The 15,194-nt window shown below is 40.4% G+C and overlaps 1 protein-coding gene across 23 annotated transcripts in view; it reads left to right on the top strand.

Moving 5' to 3' along the window:
• Window positions 1–573: 573 nt before the first annotated feature.
• The window catches only part of ZMYM6 (zinc finger MYM-type containing 6), a 53,897-nt gene continuing 39,276 nt past the window's right edge, over window positions 574–15,194 (top strand). For 4 of the 23 annotated variants that reach the window (XM_084963837.1, XM_021095879.2, XM_084963847.1 and 1 more), the window contains exons 1-4: window positions 574–715; window positions 1,830–1,996; window positions 12,342–12,426; window positions 13,611–13,860. Coding sequence is in view for 14 of the 23 variants with exons in the window: in XM_021095879.2 (XP_020951538.2) it covers window positions 1,904–1,996; window positions 12,342–12,426; window positions 13,611–13,860 (428 nt within the window). In the remaining 9 variants the exon portion in view is untranslated. Of the gene's footprint in view, window positions 716–772; window positions 1,272–1,829; window positions 1,997–12,341; window positions 12,427–13,610; window positions 13,861–15,194 lie in introns of those variants that run through there. The other 19 variants (XM_084963836.1, XM_021095878.2, XM_084963846.1 and 16 more) reach the window with 6 other exon arrangements.

Raw genomic sequence — 15,194 nt, 5'->3', positions numbered from 1 at the left:
TTTTTTTTTCTTTTTTCTTTTTAGTAGCAGTCATGGCATGAGAAGTTCCCAGGCCAGGGATCAAACCCATGCCACAGCAGTGACCAGAGCCACAGCAGTGACCAGAGCCACAGCAGTGACCATGCTGGATCCTTAACCTACTGAATCACCAGGGAACTCCTCATGTCAAGTGTTTGGCTTAATAAATATCAGCTATTATTTATTCATAGCAGGCCACATCCTTGGAAATGATCATTAAAGTATGGTGCAAGAATTCCCTTGTGGCTCAGCTGGTTAAGGATCTGGCATTGTCACTGCTATGGCTCAGGTTACTACTGTGGCACAGGTTCAGTCCCTGGTGAGGGAACTTCCGCATGCTGCCCCACCCCAATGTGGTGCAGCGAACTTACAGCATCAACTATATACACCCCTAAGAGTCTCCCCTCAACCACTTTCTCTACCTTTTCCTCATTGGGTCTCGGTCTCTTTAAGAAGTCAACCATAGCTGAAGAAAGGGGAATGCTGGGAAGGTCCACTCAGCTCAGGTTTGGAGCACTATGGGAAAAGGGGCGGAGAATATGGCTGCGCACGCTCAGTTGTCCGGGTGTTGCGTTGGGATGGATCAGGCGGAGGAATTCCAGTAAAAGAAAATAATCTTCATCCCCGAGCAGGGCCCTTCGGTTTTATTCCTCTTTTCTTCGTCGGTGTTCCCCGGGAACAGGAAGGCCACTAGAAGGTGAGCGCGGCAGGTGGCAGCGGGAGGGGCCGCACGGGGCGGGGCAGCGGCTGCGCCACGTGACGAGGCGGGCGCCGGGCGGAAGCGGAGCAGTCGGACTGGGCAGCTGACGCGTTGCGGTTTTGCTGGTGGGACGCGCTGACAAGCATATGCGGGTTGTGTTCTCACCATTCGATACAACGTTGCCGCGTTTGTACTCGGTGACCGGCGTGGGAATTACTGGTGGGGACGAGATTTTCGGAGCGAATATGACACGAGCGTCCATAGATTATTTTAACTGTGGCAAGTGGTTAGAAGTTCTCATCTGTAGTACAGGCTATTAAGCCAGCTGCCCATTTCCATGTCTGGCTTGACTGTTTGGATTAAAAACAACTTTGAAGAGCCTCTTTTTTGCTTCAGGTTTACTGCGTCCTATTTAGTACGTTTATTTTTAGGGGATGGGAAGTCTGCTCGATGACTAATAAGAGTATCTTGTTTACAAGAAGGCGATTGGAAAGTGGAGCTATGAGGGGCTCATACCAGGGCACGGCCCCCTTGGAGACCCTGAAATGTGCAGGTGGTCAACTTTACCTGTGGTGGCATCTTGCGCTCTGATGTATCATTAGGCCTTGTGCTCTGATCTAGCGTTAGGCCAAAGAGGTTGGGTGCTTAGGGAGGCTTCCAGTAAAGACTGAGTTCGAGGTAGAGGTGGGGAACTTCATGTGCCTCACTTTTAAAGGTAAAAGCTGCTGTGGGCCTCCAAATACTAATTCTCATGGAGTCAGAAACTGTATTTCTGAGTCCTTTCTTCTAAGAGCTTGGTAACTTCCTCCCACGTCTTGCTTTGCTAGTCTAATTTTCTCAGTAACTTTCAACATATAAAAGACCAATGTTTGTCTTTAAAGATATTAGGGAAGTGGGAGTTACTGCTGTAAGACTGTTTTCTTATGTGAAGGTAGCTACTAAAAGAGCAGAAGGCAGGAAGAAGAGAGAATAGTCGTGGCCCCAGAAGGGTTGTTTTTTCAAATGCCTGCTCCTGAAACCTTGTGCTCAACATAAAGCTTTTGATGTAAATAAACATGGGAAAAAAAAGAAAGAATAAACCCGAATACCAACCCTTTATGTTGTGTTTTAGGAATCCAGCTATCCATCACCAAGAAGAAATCTATTAGTTTTAGACTGGGGAATTCCTTTCCATAAAAACTTAGAATGAAAGAACCTTTGGATGGTGACTGTGGCAAAGCAATGGCACCACAGCAGGGACTTCTGGACAAAATTAAAGAAGAACCTGACAATGCTCAAGTAAGCATTTCATCTTTATTTTTAAAAACTTTTTTTTTTTTAATTTCTTCTTTTCTAGCTGGTGAATTCAAATTTTTAGGTAGTTTCTGACTTACAAGGTAACCCAAGTTGATTTTTTTCCCTACTTTAGATGAGTATATCACCTTTTCTGCTCTTTGAATGAAAAAAGATCTTGGTAACTCTATGATATTTCTTTTTGTGAGAAGAAAGTAATCTTTGAATGAAAAAAGATCTTGGTAACTCTATGATATTTCTTTTTGTGAGAAGAAAGTAATGTGTATTACCGTTTTTCCGTTACTTCTTAACTTAAAAAAAAATTCTCTTGTATCTGATAGTGGTTGCTTTTTATTCTATACGTGTTTGTGGCCTACTCTAGCCAGGCTTGGGGGATCCAGGTGTGAGCACAGTCAGTTTTAGTCCCTTTCCTTACAGAGCTTGCAGGTTGGTAGAAGAGATAGACATTACATAAATAATTGTTCAAATAATATATATAATTACAAACTATGATGAGTACCGTGGAAGAAAAGTCTAAAATGGGGAATCTGACCTAGTTTTGATTGGGGACAGGGGGCTAGAGAAAGATTTGTAAGCTGCATTATGAAGAATGAATTGACTAGGTAAAGGCATGGAGGACAGTGTTCCAGATAGAAGGATCTGTGTATAGGAGAGCTCTGAGTTGGGAAGATGCATGGTTCTTTCGAAGAACTGCAAGACCAGTGGGCCTGGAACAGAAAAGGTGTGAAAATGGTGAAGATGAGGATGACAATGATGATCATAACAGCAATACTAACTATTAGTGATATTAATATATTAATATGTAGAGTATATCATTATAATGTGACATTATAACTATTAACCTATTATTATTAATACTTATAGTGCTTAGAGTGTGCTGGGCACCAGTCTCACAACCATGTTATTATGTCCATTTTATTTTTTAATTTTTAAAAAACTTTTTGGCTGCGTCGGTGGCATGCAGAAGTTCCTAGGCCAGGAATCAACTTGTGCCACAGCAATGACAATGCCAGATCCTTAACCCACTGAACCATCAGGAAACTCCCTTATTATCTCTGTTTTAGAGATGAGGAAACCAAAGTATAAAGAGGTCATGCGGTTTACCATAGCTCACAGCTCATAAAGGGCAAAGACTGGATTCAAATCCAGGTGGTCAGACTTCAGAGTCTATGCTGTCCTGCTTCTAGAATGAAACCCTGTAGGTGGTTTGAGGCCAGATTATGTAGGACCTTGTGGACCTTGTTACGAATTTTGATCTTATACTGAGAGCTTTGGGAAGCTGTTGTAGGGTTTGATGTTGGAGAATAAGATGATCATGTTTGGAAAGATCATATGGCTACCATTCAGAGACCCAGATTGGAAATCTGTGGAGATAACGTGGAGAGACCAGTTAGTTGCTTTGGTAAAAGATGATTTTTTTTTCCCTTCTTGGACAGTTCTTTTGCTTTATCCTCGAGTTAGTGGCTTTCTTGTATAAGTAAGCCATTACTACCAAAAGTATTAATAATAAAATAATTAAATAATAATGATAATATTTTATTTCTCATACTATCTCAGAGGAAGTAGTATTCCAGGATAGGGAGGCTAGGGAGGCCAAATAGGTTTTGTCGTGTTCTTTTTTTTTTTTTTTTTTTTTTTGCTTTTTAGGGCTGCACCTGCAGCATATGGAAGTTCCCAGTCTAGCGGTCTAATTGGAGCTGTGGCCACCAGCCTATGCCACAGCCACAGCAATGCGGGATCTGAGCCGTGTCTGTGACCCACACTACAGCTCATGGCAACGCTGGATCCTTAACCCAGTGAGCAAGTCCAGGGATCGAACCTGCGTCTTCACGGATACTAGTTGGGTTCGTTAACCACTGAGCCGTGACGGGAACTCCAGTTTTGTCATATTCTTCAACTTCACGCCCTCCTAAAGTGCTGTACTTTGAAGGGTTCTGAGGTAGTGTCTACAGAATGAGGGGTGGGGGGGTGGTGGTATCCATGACACTTGTTTTCCCTCCAAATGGTAAATTCTTCTTCTTCCATTGCCAGAAGTAACCATTTGTTTGCCAAGTTTTCTGGATTCTGCCTCTGAAGAATTTTAAAATTCTGTCTCTTCCCTTTCCTCCCTGTTTCATTATTTCTCCTCTGGACTCTTCAACAGTTCCCTATTCCTCCTCATCTCTTTAGACACATATCTCATCAGAACATTATATAGTGATACCATGGTACTTTTTTTTAAGGACAGGAGCCAAGTTTTTTACTTGATCATTTCTTGCCTTTTTTTTTCCCCCCATTGATTTTTAGGGCTGCAAGTGTGGCATAGGGGAGTTCCCAGGCTAGGAGTTGAATCATAGCTGTAGCTGCCAGCCTATACCACAGCCACAGCAATGCTGGATCCTTAACCCAGTGAGCGGGGCCAGGGATCGAACCTGCATCCTCATGGATACTAGTTGGGTTCATTACTGCTGAGCCACAGCAGAAACTCCCATTTCTTGTCTTTAAAGTAAAGACTTTAAAGTACTCCTCGATGACACTCTTGGCATGAGACTCTTTACTATAGTCCTTAACCACCACACAACTGCAACCAAATGCTTTACAGGGTTTTCCTTCTCTGTCAGTTTTACGGAGGACTATCCATTCCCTTAGTTTCTTGTTGTCATCAATCTTAATTAGGTTGATTTGTTGTTCAGCACAAGAGCTTCCACCAACTTGACATAAGCGAATCAGTTAGAGGCAAGCACATAAAGATCAGCCTGGTGCTTGTCTGAGGCTTTGGTAGCTTCGGAATTGTGTGTACTAGGAAGTTGTGTAAGAGGGCATGAGGGTCGTGTCAGCACCTCTTGTGGAACAATATTAATGTCCATTACACCTCCAGCAGAAAATGCCTTCCTTCACTGAGGCAGTGGGTTACCACCAAGATGCCATGGCAGTAGTATGGGTAGAGCTGAATCTTTTTTTTTTTTTTTTTTTGACCACACCTAAGGCATGTGGGAGTTCCCAGGCCAGGGATTGAATTCCAGCCTTAGCCACAACCTGCACCGCAGCTGTGGTAACACCAGATGCTTAACCTGATGCACCACAGTGGGAACTCCTGGAGCCAAATCTTGAATGCACCTGAGCCTTCATCTCCTGCATGACTTCCCAGAGACAGGGAAAGAGCATCATGGTTCTCATTATAGATCTAATGCTATTGCTCTCTTTAAAGATCCTGCCTCCTTATGTGGGATAAAACATAAACTTTTTAGTGTGACATTCAAACTATCCATGTTTAGGCCTTGGCTTCCCTTTTCAGTATCATCACTCATCCTTCCCACCTTTTCTATCCTGTGCTCCTGCAAACTATCTGCATTTCACAAAAAGGTATACACTGTTGATTTTTATTTCCTTGTCTTTGCACATGCCATTTCTTCTGCCTGAGTGTCTTAAACTAGGTAGCTTGGTGAAAAGTTTCTCCTCTTTTATTTATTTTTTTTATTTTTTAAATTATTTCTTTTTTAAATTTTTTATTTTATTTTATTTTATTTATTTATTTATTTATTTTTTGTCTTTTTGCCATTTCTTGGGCCGCTCCCGCGGCATATGGAGGTTCCCAGGCTAGGGGTCGAATCGGAGCTGTAGCTGCCAGCCTACGCCAGAGCCACAGCAACGCGGGATCCGAGCCGTGTCTGCAACCTACACCACAGCTCACGGCAACGCCGGATCGTTAACCCACTGAGCAAGGGCAGGGACCGAACCCGCAACCTCATGGTTCCTAGTCAGATTCGTTAACCACTGTGCCACAACGGGAACTCCCTCTCCTCTTTTAAAATACAGTTTGTCTGTCACTCAGAGGTAGAATTAACCATTTTTTTTCTCTCTTTTTGTTAAAGGTATAGTGCCTTCACTTTTATTTTGGCATCTAAAGGTCAATGAATTTTATTTTCAAAGAGATGGTTCTTATTTGACCAGAAACCTTAATTTCAGGTCAAACCTTAATACAACAACTGTACAAAGTATAGGCACAATAATTAGAATAAAATGTCCTGTGTTTCATAGATGAGGAAACTGAGACTGAAAAAATAAATGTTTTCACCGAGCTCTCATGGCAAAGTTGGGATACAAAATTCGTTTTTTAAAATTCCAATGCAGTATTTCTTTCATTGTACTTTGCCTGTAATATAAAAGTTTAACAAATATTGTATTGTGAGTTAAGTGCATGTTCTTTCTAATAAAAAAATTGTGGTAGGAGTTCCCGTCGTGGCTCAGTGGTTAAAAAATCCGATTAGGAACCATGAGGTTGCGGGTTCGATCCCTGGCCTTGCTCAGTGGGTTAATGATCCGGCGTTGCCTTGAGCTGTGGTGTAGGTCGCAGACGCGGTTCGGGTCTTGCGTTGCTGTGGCTCTGGCGTAGGCTGGCAGCTGCAGCTCCGATTGGACCCCTAGCCTGGGAACCTCCATATGCCGCAGAAGCGGCCCAAGAAATGGCAAAAAGACAACAACAAAAAAATTATGGTAATGAAAAATCCCACTGTCAGCTTACATTGTAAATTTAAGTGAAAAGTGACCTACTCAGTTCTCTTTGGTTTATATTAATGCTTCAAGGTAAATAGGCTGTAATTTTTCATGATTGAGCGTCTGGACTATGATGGAAAAGCCAAATGAACAAATGGTGTGTGCTGTTTTTAATGTTGTATTTGAATACTGGAAAATAGACAAAAAATGAAAAAGATTAATCTTTTCAGATATACTAAGGGTCTGTTCTGCATATTAAAGCTATAGTTAAGCTCTCATTTTGTTTGTTTGTTTGTTTTGTCTTTTTGTCTTTTTAGGGTCACACCTGTGGCATATGGAAGTTCCCAGGCTAGGGGTCGAATTGGAGCTGCAGCCGCCAGTCTGTGCCACAGCCACAGCAGTGCAGGATCCAAGCCGGGTTTGCAAATTACGCCACAGCTCATGGCAATGCCAGATCCTTAACCCACTGAGGGAGGCCAGGGATCAAGCCCACATCCTCATGGATACTAGCCAGGTTCATTAACCGCTGAACCACGATAGGAACTCCCCATTCACTGAGTTTTTGTTCCTGCTTAAATAATCTATAGCACTTATTGAACATGGTTGTAAGCAGTTTACATAATGAATCCATGGGTGGCTTATAACCCTACAAGTACTGTTCCTATTCTCACTTTAACACATAAGGAAACTGAGACACAAATAGTCACTTGCTAAATGTAACACAACTAATAAATGGTTGAGCTAGCATTTGAGCCCAAGCAACCTGATTTAAGGGCCCAAACCCTTAACCAAGATACTAAGCCATGTTAGTTATTTTGTTTTCAGAGAGCTACAAAGATGAAAAGATGGGGCCTCTGCTTTCAAGTGAATTGGTAAGGGGGAGTAAAGGTATGGAAATGAGGGAGGTAATTATTTGTTGTATGACTGTGCCCTGCCAGAGGTATTCTAAGTGTGTCTTAGGCATTCTCATTCAAGCTCTACCACCATAGGAGGAAAATATCCTTACCCCATTTTACAAAGGAGGGAACTGAGGAAACGACTGGTTAAGTAATTTACAAACTCAAAAGAAGCATCAGAGCTGGAATTGGAACTAAGTTTTGACTGGCTTCAAACTTGTATTCTTTCTGTTGCTTTGTGCCATCTCTGTACAGTTACAGAGTCACAGTATTATGTAATTACTGTAATTAAAAAAAATTGTGTAAGGTGCATGCATTGGGAGTATAGGGAAGGGAACCCTTATGTCTGTCTAGGGTGGAGAGGAAGCCTTCTTCACAGGGCAAGTAGCACTTGAATTATAACCATCGATTACAACCTTCAGACAGGAGTTCCCTCTGTAGCGCAACAGGATCAGCAGCATCTCTGCAGCGCCAGGACACAGGTTCCATCCCTGGCTGGCACAGTGGGGGTTAAAGGATCCAACATTGCTGCAGCTGTGGCATAGGTTGCAACTGCAGCTCTGGATCTGATCTGGGAATGCCACATGCTGCGGGGCAGCCAAAAAAGGAAAAAAAAAAGACCTTTGGACAAGAGAGAACTGCTAGTCATGCAGGTGGAGGCGAGAGAATATAGTATGTTTAGTGGTTGAGTATTTAAACAGTAAAGTGGGGGAAGAGAATAGATCTTAGGTATTTAGATATAATTGATTTAACTTGAGGTAACATATGCGATATGAGGGTCAAGGAAGAGTCCAGGAATGCTCAGAGGTTTCTGGCTTCAGTAAGTTGACTTCGTGGTGATGTGGTGATACCATTTACTGAGGGGCTAGGAACAGGATTTAAGGGAAAAGTAGTAAGTGTAGTTTGGGATCTGTTGTGTTTAAGGAGCTTGTGGGACCTTCAAGTGATAATCTGCACTAGGAGGCATTTGTACGTATGGATGTGGTATTGAGAGATTAGAAAGTTAGCTACCTGTAAGTGTACGGTTGCCAGATAAAGTATAGAGTGCTCAGTTAAATTGTGCCTGGCAAATAAACAGTGAGTGCTTTTTTTCATACAAGTATGTTGCATGCAGTATTTGGGCCATACTTATACTAAAGATTATTGTTTATTTGAAATTCAAATTTAACTGAGTGTTTTATATTTCATTTGCTACATCTGGTAGCTGTATATAGGTGATAGTTGAAGTCATGACTGTGGATGAGATTGTTCAGGGGACTAGAGTAGAGAAGAGTAGAGCTCAGGATATAAAGCTGGGAACTGGATTAATCTGAGGCTTCAGAATGGCTTCAAAGTAGTTGCCCAAGCAGCAGCCTCATCATTGTCTGGGGACTTGTTAGAAATGTATATTCTTGGGCCCTGCTCCAGCCCTGCTGAGTCAGAAACTCTGAGGCTGAAACCCAACAGTCTGTGTCTTAACAAGACTTCAGGGGCTTCTGATAGCTGTGATTTGGGAACCACTGACATAAGGGGTGAATGTAAGAAGAACAGTGAAGCTTACTAAGAAATCAGAATTCCTTTGTGGTGCAGTGTGTTAAGGATTTGGCGTTGTTGCTGCTGTGGTGTGGGTTCCACTCCTGGCCCCGGAACTTCCACATGCTGCTGACATGGCTCTCCCCCAAAAAAGGGTGGGGGGGAATACTAAGAAATAGTAATAAATTGAAGTAACAATCAAAAGACAACCAGTGGAATTATTGGCACTGTCAGATGTATCTGAAAACCCAAGTAAGATAAAACCTAAAAATAATTATTGAATTAGGCAATTGTGAGGTGATTGGTTATGTCAGTTGAATCAATACCCTGACTGCCTTGCATTCAAAGTGAGGAAGTAGAGGAAGAATGGAATACTTTTCCTCTAAGTTTGGTTGTAAAGGAAGAGAGTAAAGAGAGCAGTAGTTCCTTGGAGACTAGATAAGCTGGAAGGAAGAAACCAATATGGAGGCTGTGAAAGGCGCAAAGGTAAGAATGACAGAGACTGCCTCGAGGAGCTCCATATGTGCTGCCCATGCTGAACTTCAGCTGAACTCTAACATGAAACTGCTGAATAGTTGCTGAGTTGCCAAAAGGAAAGAACAATGCTGAAAACTGGACTTTTTCTGGACGAAGGAAACCATACCTTTCTCTAGTAAAAGATGGGATGTGCTTGGTAAACCCACTCATATGTATAGACCAGACTTACCCTCCAATCGAAATTCTTGGTAAACAGCCTGTGTAAGCCTGTGTGAACTTCCTCCTTTTCCCATAAAAACCCCTCCCCACCTTCCTCCCGTGGCCACTATTCTGGGTTGCTCCAGAATCTGTGATCCCTGAATTAAAATTCTAAGAACCCAAATAAATTACCTTTTTGTCTCTTTACAATTCATGCTGCTTTCAGTTGACAAGGTGGAGAGAGGCTGAAGATATACAAAGATAGTATGAAGTGCTGTAGGAAGAGAGAGGGAAAGAGATCCTGAACACAAGCACTATTTTAGCCATGGATGAGAAGGTTGCCTTTCCTTAAGGTTCAAGGACAGTTTGCTGATTCATTTGTAGGCATAATGGAGGGAGAAATCAGGATGTTGAGGGAATTCGTGCATAGCTGTTTCTATTTTCTTGGTGAAATAGAAATATTATTGAGCAGGAAATGTGTGGGGTTGGGATTTAGGAGTGATGAAGGTGTGGAACAGTTACTTTGCGAAGTAAAAGCAACTGATCAGGGAAATGTAACAGGTGTATTAGAAAAATATTAGAGATTAAGTTGATGATAAGGTGAAGTAATTTTTATTGAGTCTTAAGTGTTCTTTTGGTAAGTCGAAGGAGGTACTTTTAACTTCCTCCTCATTTTGCACATGCCAATAAATAAATACCATTATTTAAGTACAATACTAAGAACATCCACTTTGAATCAAATGAACTTGGATTCAGTCATTTAACAAATATTTATTAGATGCCATCATTGTGAAAATAATAATAAGAACATTTTTGTTTGTAATTATGTCTAACTTTTGGCCAACTGTAAGGCATCATGCTACATATGTTATTTGTGTTAAATCATTTAGCTACCATAAATCTAGTCCTATGGGTTAGCTTATATTATTTTCACTTTATAGATAAGGAAGTTGAGACTGGGAAAAGATTAAATAACTTGTTTAAAAACTAGGATCACAGAGTTCTCGTTGTGACTTAACAGGTTAAGAACCTGACATGGTGTCAGTGAGAGTGTAGGTTTGATCACTGGCCTTGCTCAGTGGATTAAGGTTTGGCATTGCCGCAAGCTGCGGCGTAGACCCAAGCCACTGCAGTGACAGTGCTGGCTACTTAACCCCCTGAGCCACATGGGAACGCCTTTATTTGCACATTTATGAGGGAGATAGCATGGGTTTGAAATAGACCTCGGTTTGATTCCCATCTGTGTGCTTAGTATTTTTGTGACCTTGGACAAGTTGATGAACATCTCTAAGCCTCATTTCCTCATCTGTAAAGAAGATACCAAGAAAAAAAAAAGAGGAAGGTAGAAAAGTTCCTACCTTATTGGCAGCAGCTTGTTTGGTCCCTTAACATACATCATGGAAAGTAGTAAATTACTACAGTGGTTCCTAGTCTTTAGCATTTAGTAGTCCAAAGAAATTTCAAAGTAACTTTGGGACCTGCTGTATTAGTTATTTTTTTTGCTAAGTATAGGGAGATTGAAAATACAACTACCATTTGTTATCACTATTGTTTCAAAAAAGTAAGACTATTTTGGAGTTCCCTGGTGGCTCAGCAGGTTGGAGATCTGGCATTGTCACTGCTGTGGCTCAGGACATGCTGTGGTTGAGCCCCACCCCCCAAAAAATTAGATTAAAAAAATACTTTTTCTTTTGAAACATATAAGACTTTTTTTTTTTTTTTTTGATCAGGGAGTGCTGTGCTTGCAGCACACAGAAGTTCCCGAGCCAGGATCAAACCCATGCCACAGCAGTGACTTGAGCCATAGCAGTGACAATAGCAGATCCCCAACATGCTGAGCCACCAGGGAACTCCTGAAATATGTAAGACTATTTTATCAACTCCCTCCCCAAAGTAGGATGGCTCTGATCTCAGAATAAAGGGCAGTCTTTTTCAAGATAGGTATGTGTATTTAATTTGTTTTCATGATTATGTGTTATTTTAAAGCATTTTGAAGGACATTTTAGGATAAACCTGATTTAGTGTGTGATGATTTTGTGTATAATGAACAGATTACATTGAAACTCTTGTCTTTCCTGCCTGTAACATACATGACAACTTGCAAACCTATTGGCTAAAATTGCTAATTTGATCCAAACTCTAAATCATTCAGATTTAATTTCACTTTTTGCTCCCTGATAAACACAGCCTAAAAAAGGGGTAATGCTCAGCATTGAGATTGATGTGCATTACTCTCATATATCAAGATTACATTTGAGGAATTCTCTTTGTGGCTCAGTGGCTTAACGAACCAGACTAGTATCCATGAGGATGTGGGTTCTATCCCTGCCCTTGGTCAGTGGGTTAAGGATCCAGCATTGGCGTGAGCTGTGGCGTATGTCACAGACAAAGCTCCGATCCTGCGTTGCTGTGACTGTGGTGTAGGCTGGCAGCTACAGCTCCACTTCAACCTCTAGCCTCAGAACTTCCATATGCCACAGGTGTGGCCCTAAAAAAAGAAAAAGAATAATGATAATTAAAAAAAACCTGAAAAGATTACATTTGAAAAGTAGATATAACTATCATAAAAGATTCTCCAATTCTAAATATCCTTTTTGTAGCAATTAAATCTAGCCTAATAACTTGTAAATTTTGACTTTTGAGGTATTTGTGAAGGTGATTATGATTGTAATGTAGAAGAGATGAATATGACAATTATTTTTTGTTTCAATTTCTAGTTTAGTTTGATACTAACACTGTATTAATTTCTTTCTCTTTTTTTTTTTTCCATTAAGGAATATATACATGATTCAAAGCCAAAAACTCAAGAAAGTGAACTGAAAATTAGCGCTGTGTTTTCAGTCAGTGACAGTCCTCTTGGTAAGATATGCAACTATAAGTTAGTTACAATTAGTATTTTTTTTTTATTATTATTATTATTATTATTTTTGTCTTTTTTTGTCTTTTGTTGTTGTTGTTGCTATTTCTTGGGCTGCTCCCACGGCATATGGAGGTTCCCAGGCTAGGGGTTGAATCGGAGCTGTAGCCACCGGCCTACGCCAGAGCCACAGCAACGCAGGATCCGAGCCGCGTCTGCAACCTACACCACAGCTCACGGCAACGCCGGATCGTTAACCCACTGAGCAAGGGCAGGGACCGAACCCGCAACCTCATGGTTCCTAGTCAGATTCATTAACCACTGCACCACGACGGGAACTCCTACAATTAGTATTTTTATATTCTCACTAGTAAAAGTACCTCTCGATGTCAGTCTTTTTCTTCCTTTAGCTGAAGCAGTGCTTTACAAACTGGCTAGCTGGTCTTGACCAACATTTTAAAAAGTGGACTATAATAAGATTTTAGTTGGCCCTTGAACAACACCAGTTTGAACTGTGTAGGTCTACTTATATGTGATCTTTTTCAATAAATGCAGTACCTGTATTTTCATTTTACAGGTCTTTAACTACGTGTGGGAAAATATTTGTGTCTGATTGGATTTCACGGTATATGGAATCAAAAGAACTAGGTGAAAACAAAAACAAAACAAACAAAAAGAGAACTAGAGTTCGAGTCCTGATTCTATCCAGACTGTTTCAGTTCTGTGCCCTTGGATGAGTCATTTATTGTCTCCTTTGGTTTTGAGGCAGAGACAGCCAGGCACAGATTTTCGATTGTGTGGGGTGGGTGCCCCCTAACCCTTCAGTTGTTCAAGGGTCAACTGTATACAAAATGTGATGCGTATAGTAAGAAAACATTATTTCATGAAACTATTATTTCAGTTATTAAAGTTTATATACAAACACACACGTATACACGCGCATGTGCACACACACACACACACACACAAATGCTGTATGTGTCTCCTGGGTTATAATGTGAAATGTAGTTCTTACTATGTGCCATGGTTTAGAAAGTTTGAAACTGCCTGTTTTATTAGATTGCTTATAGCCTCAATTTTGGATTTCAAGACTGAGGGAATTTGTCCTAAAAAGTAGAGAATATGTGTATGTTCATGTTGATATGAAAACTATTTTTTATTTATTTTTCTTATTTTGTTTTTATAGCCCAACAGTTGACCCCAGGCTTTCAGCTTTCTCCTGCATCATCTGGCCCAAATATATCACTTCCTTCTGTTCCAGCCGTAGCTATTCAGGTTTTTTGTTCTGGTTGTAAAAAAATGCTTTATAAGGGGCAAACCGCGTATCATAAGACAGGATCTACTCAGCTCTTTTGTTCCACAAGGTGCATCATTGGATATTCTTCACCCGTCTGCCTACCACCTCCTCCCAAGAAAACCTGTGCAAACTGCTCAAAGTATGAAATTCTTAATTACTTTGTTTTTTTAGCATGTTTAGTTCAAACATACCATTGTGATTTTAAACCTCTTTAGCACATTTCCTGGGAAATACTTTTTAGCTAATTGAGAAATTTGCAAATTCTGAAGTTTTATAAAGTTAATACGTGATGTAAAAAAGTATTACCTAAACTAGTTTTCCTATCTTTTTCAGTTTATTTTTGTCTTTTTAGAGTCACACCTGTGGCACATGGAAGTTCCCAGTCTAGGGGTCGAATCAGAGCTGCAGCTTCCAGCCTACGCTACAGCCACAGCCCCACCAGATCTGAGTTTTGTCTGCAGCCTATTTTGCAGTTCATGGCAATGCTGGATCCATAACCCACTGAGTGGGGCCAGGGATCAAACCTCATGGATACTAGTTGGGTTCATTACTACTGAGCCACAACGGGAACTCCTTGAAAGTTATTGAAATATAGAATGAAATAATATTAACCCTTATAATAGTATATGAAAGTTATTTAATTCTTTAGAAGAGTAAAATCTCTAAATGGGCACAGAAATAGTGAGTGTATTTCTAAAAAATCCTTTTGAGCTTTTGTGGGTCACTGTCCCTTTGTAATAATACATACGTGGAGAGAGAAAGAAATAGCAACAAATTCACATAAACTTCTTTCTTTGCCTCAGTAAGTTTGAAGAATTTGGCATGTTTTGCCTATTTGTGTGGTAGTATAATTCTAGGAATATAGTGTGTTGTCAGTAGTCACTAATATAGAGCAGAAAAATTAAGAGCTTGGTTTTCAGTTGTGGCTATATCACTTATTTGCTCTATGACCTTGGGATAGATATTTCACTTTTCTAGGCCTTAGTTTCTTCACTGGTTAATGAAGAAACTAAGGTTTTAATGAGACAGGTTTTTAGTCTAGCACAGGACCTAGCACATAGCAAATGGTTAATAAAAAGGGTCCTGTTATTTTTAATAACAAATTTGATACTATTGTGTATATTTAAACATATAATTTATGGGCCACTATTTTGTCTTCGGGGTATCGATAGTTTCTTTATCTGCTTAATGCGTTGGCCTAAAGTTTCTAAAAGTAGATCCTATTAAAATGGAAATCTTCAACTAAAAGGAAAGGGGAATTTTAAAATATTTTACTTAAATATTCAAATTTAGTTCTGTTGCAAAATACCTTTATAATAATTCCTTACTTTAACTCTTCTATGTCATTCTCATGAAACTGATTTGAAAGAGTAAATTTAGTTTCCTGTTTTTATTTATTAAATTAATTGATTTTTTTTTTTTTTTTTTAATGGCTGCACCTATGGCACCAGGCCAGGGATTGAGTCTAGCTAC

This window comes from Sus scrofa, chromosome 6, assembly GCF_054392235.1.
Source record: "Sus scrofa isolate SSC_HxYL_T2T_F1_AM1 chromosome 6, Sscrofa_HxYL_maternal_Yorkshire_Landrace_v2.0, whole genome shotgun sequence".
Lineage (NCBI taxonomy): Eukaryota > Metazoa > Chordata > Mammalia > Artiodactyla > Suidae > Sus > Sus scrofa.
The sequence above is the reverse complement of the archived record's forward strand: the minus strand, read 5'-3'. Positions and strand labels throughout refer to the sequence as shown.